The sequence below is a fragment of the Capsicum annuum genome, chromosome 3 (assembly GCF_002878395.1).
Source record: "Capsicum annuum cultivar UCD-10X-F1 chromosome 3, UCD10Xv1.1, whole genome shotgun sequence".
NCBI lineage: Eukaryota > Viridiplantae > Streptophyta > Magnoliopsida > Solanales > Solanaceae > Capsicum > Capsicum annuum.
Genome location: NC_061113.1, coordinates 223478231 through 223482081, shown reverse-complemented (window position 1 = coordinate 223482081; position 3851 = coordinate 223478231). Strand labels below are relative to the sequence as shown.

Genomic DNA, 3851 nt, shown 5'->3' with positions numbered 1-3851 from the left:
TATTTCAAACTCCTCCTTTAATCAAAACTCTCATTGCATAGAGTTCTACTTCAAGTGAGACTCCTTTTTCAATTCCAACTCTTGTCTCCTTAGTGTTGTAGTCAAACTCCAACTCTTTAAATCAGCTTATCTTCAAGTATTTTACTCAACCACAACTTCTTCAATTTTTCACGTGATAAATAACGTGAGTATATCAAAATTAGGCTCGCTTATTCATTCCTAACTTTAAGCAATCTTTGTCTGCATCTATCAATGAAACTTGAAACGTGTCTTCCTATGCTTGGACCAATTCAAGTAACATGGTCCATTCATGTGTCAGTCATCAAAAACTTCATTGATCTAACAAAGAGTCCTTCAATTTGTATATTTCCTATCTTGTGTAGACTTCTTTAATCTGCAGAATCTTTCTCCTTCTATACATAGGACTCTTCAGCATGTGCTCAGAAGTGAAACTCCTTCTTTCCATAGGATTCATTTTTCAACTCAACTTGCTTTCCCTTATCATCAAGTGTTTGAATCAAATTCAACTTCTTCAAATTAGCACATGCTTATTTTTTTGAGTTTATCAGAATTAACCACTCATCTAGTTCTTGATTTCTTCCACCCTTGTCTTTAATCATCGATGATTTTGCTACAAGTTTCAGCTACATGAGACAGTGCGTCTGTGAAGCAGCTTGACTGACATGTTTCATATCACTTTGTCAGTTTGTCAATCATCAAAACTACATCGTATCCAAGGAAATCATAAAACTTCGAACCTCCTGGGCACCCACAATCCCTAAAATCTGGGTTGTGAGTCTAAAGAGAAGGAGCTCTGAAAGCTTGTAGAAAAATTACTCATGGCTACTGGAGTATTAGTTTTTATATCAAAAAGCTATTTAAGTTTGTCTCGTGACACACAAAACCACTCAAATAGTTCACTTAGAAAGTCACTTTACTTTAAATAGTTCACTCAGAAAATCACTTAACTTTACATTATAATGCAAAAGTTACTTAATTATAGTCATTTAACCTACAAAGTTACACATATTTCACCTACAAAAGAGTTCGACCTATTCAAACGATATTTGTGACATATGTTACTGAGATGTAGGTGAATATTGGATATAATTCGAATTTTAAAACTAGCCATGAAATAGTCTGAGAAAATATAAAGAGATAACAACCTATACATAGGAATATGACATGGAAGAACCGAAAATTACTTGGTTCCGTATATTTATAGCCATCTCTATAAAGAGTCAAGTAAAAGTAAAAATGAATTATTGCAATCCTGTTGGTTTTTTTTTTTTTTTTGGTAAACAATCCTGTTGCTTTTCCTCGTAGTTTAGTTAACTTTTTCTTATTGTTTTAGCAATTATAAAAAATATTCTGAAATATTAAAAAACATCGCACACCTTTGATTTTTTATTTAAAATATATCAAAATTATCTAGCTCTTAATTAATTAATAATTAATATACGACTGAATGGGTAGATTTTCTTGGACGAAAATATAAATCCTTAGACAAGAAAAGCAACAGACATTTTGTTGTTCTACATGGCTGCAGCCTAATATGGGATAAAAACATAAATAGCCAAACTCATTACTTAGTTTACAATATTTAGCCATAAATTATTCTAATTATATAATAAGAAATGGAAAGAATAAAAAATCTCAAAGGTTGTAGCCTATAATCAGGGATCTTTATCTCTGAGAAAATCTAACTTTTAAAATTTCTTCCACTATTATTTTTTCATTATCTCCAACATATTTATTTGAAAAAGGACAAAATATATATCACATCTTCTACAGAAATTCTAGAAAATTTATGTGTATAATAAATGTATAAATTAGTGTATAACCAACGTATAATATATACACATTGATTATACACATGATACACAATGATTATAATATTTAATGTATACACACTACAAACATATATATATATATATATATATATAAAGTCCCTAAAGTAATGGCTTGGGGTACCATTTTTTTTGAAATTTGTTCTATATTTATTATTATTTTTTTAAAAAGCTCTAGTATTGTTAAATTTGAAGTGAAATTTTTGGGAAAAAAATAAAATAACTTTTGAGGGCCCATTTTCAATAGTACTAAAATTAAATTGGCTGTTTTGAATTTTTTCTCTAAAAATATTAAATTAAGCTTGAGGATAATTAACAATGGTAGTATACTCATGAACACACTTAATGAAATATCTATGTGATTCTAAAATATTTTTTACTAATTGACAACTGAATGCATGTGTGACCCACGAAATATACATAAGATTCAAGTATGTCGAATGAGATGCACGTATGCTGCGCAAGTTGCAGGTGTGATACACGAGATATACATGTGATGCATAAACAAAACTAATTTTATTAACTATACTTGAAATACTTTTCGTTCTTAAAATTTGGATTTACTGTGTGCTTTGAGGGTGTTTTTACTATTTTGTTGTTTTTGAACCTTTCGGTTACATCTGTTGTGTAGTGGCTGGGGTGGTAAATGGTGAACTAGGGTCATGTCCTGGGGGGCCTGGGAGTGGGGTCGGGTCCAAGTGTTGGGTTGAAGTTGAGACGCAGAGGCTGGGGTTTTAGGAGAGGAGAGTCGAGAGATGATAAGTTGAGGGTAGGTTCATGGAACATAGGGACCTTTTAGGGTAAGTCGATGGAGCTAGTTAAGATTCTTAGGAATAGAAAGATCAATATTGTGTGTGTCCAGGAGACTAAATGGGTAGGTTCTAGGGCTAGAGATGTGGATGAGTATAAGTTGTGGTACTCAAGTAGTGAGAGGCACAGGAATGAAGTAGGTATCTTAATGGACGAAGAGCTTAAGGGGCAGGTAGTGGAGGTTAATAGGGTTAGTGATAGAGTAATGACTATTAATTTGGTCATTGAGGGGTTTACGGTGCATGTCTGTAGTGCTTATGCGCCTCAGGTGGGTCTGGAAGAGTAGGAGAAGAGGAGATTTTGGGAGGTTTTGGATGAGGTGATTTGAGGCGTGCCTAGTTTGGAGAAGATTTTCATAAAAGGGAATTTCAATGGGCACATCGAGAATTTGCCGATAGGGTACGATGATGTGCATGGAGGCTTTGGTTTTAAGGATAGGAATGAAGAGGGATCTGCTCTTTTGGACTTTTGAGAGGGCCTTTGGGTTGGTGGTAGTGAATTCGAACTTTTCGAAGAAAGAGGAGCATCTGGTTACTTTTCGTAGTAGGATAACCAAGACTCAAATTGACTTTTTGCTGCTTAGGAAGGGGGATAGAGCTCTGTGTAAGGATTATAAGGTCTTTCCAAATGAGAATCTTGCGACCCAACATAGACTCCTGGTGATGAATTTGGTTATAAAGATGGTCAAGAAGAGGATGAGTGGGGAGGGTCGACCTAGAGTTAGGTGGGGTGGCCTGACTCTGGTCAGTGCTTTAGAGATGGAGGTGAAGTTGGAAGGGATGGTGGCGTGAGAGTGTCAGAGGGACGTAGATAGTATGTGGGATAGGGCTGCGAGGTGCATTAAGAAAACTGCTAGAGAGGTTCTAGGTGTCTCGAAGTGCTGGTCTGATCGGCATCGGGGGGATTGGTGGTGGAATGAAGAAATTCAGAAGAAGGTGGAGACGAAGAAGGCGGCTTACGTTAAGTTGGTTGAGAGTAAGGATGAAGAGGAGAAGCAGGTGAGCAAAGAGTAGTACATGTTAGCTAAGAAAGAGGCTAAGTTAGCAGTTACGACTGCTAAGATAGCAGCTTTTGAGAGACTGTATTCGGGATTAGAGGAGAGAGGCGAGGAAAAGAGGTTGTATAGGCTTGCCCAAACTAGGGAGCATAAGGATCGGGATTTGGACTAAGTGAAGTGCATTAAGGGGGAAG

At 35.6% G+C, this 3851-nt stretch overlaps 1 protein-coding gene across 1 annotated transcript; it reads left to right on the top strand.

Moving 5' to 3' along the window:
• Nucleotides 1-2658: 2658 nt before the first annotated feature.
• LOC124896819 lies at nucleotides 2659-3451 on the top strand. The gene is made up of 2 exons (XM_047408660.1): nucleotides 2659-2928; nucleotides 3059-3451. Exons 1-2 carry the CDS (start codon nucleotides 2659-2661, stop codon nucleotides 3449-3451), a joined length of 663 nt encoding a protein of 220 aa, XP_047264616.1.
• Nucleotides 3452-3851: the final 400 nt, after the last annotated feature.

Bases quoted from the DNA above. Each gene is read 5' to 3' on its own strand.
- LOC124896819 (XM_047408660.1), top strand. From the start codon at position 2,659: ATGGAGCTAGTTAAGATTCTTAGGAATAGAAAGATCAATATTGTGTGT. The intron at 2,929-3,058 runs GTGGGTCTGGAA...ATTTGCCGATAG, and splicing joins GTAGTGCTTATGCGCCTCAG to GGTACGATGATGTGCATGGA.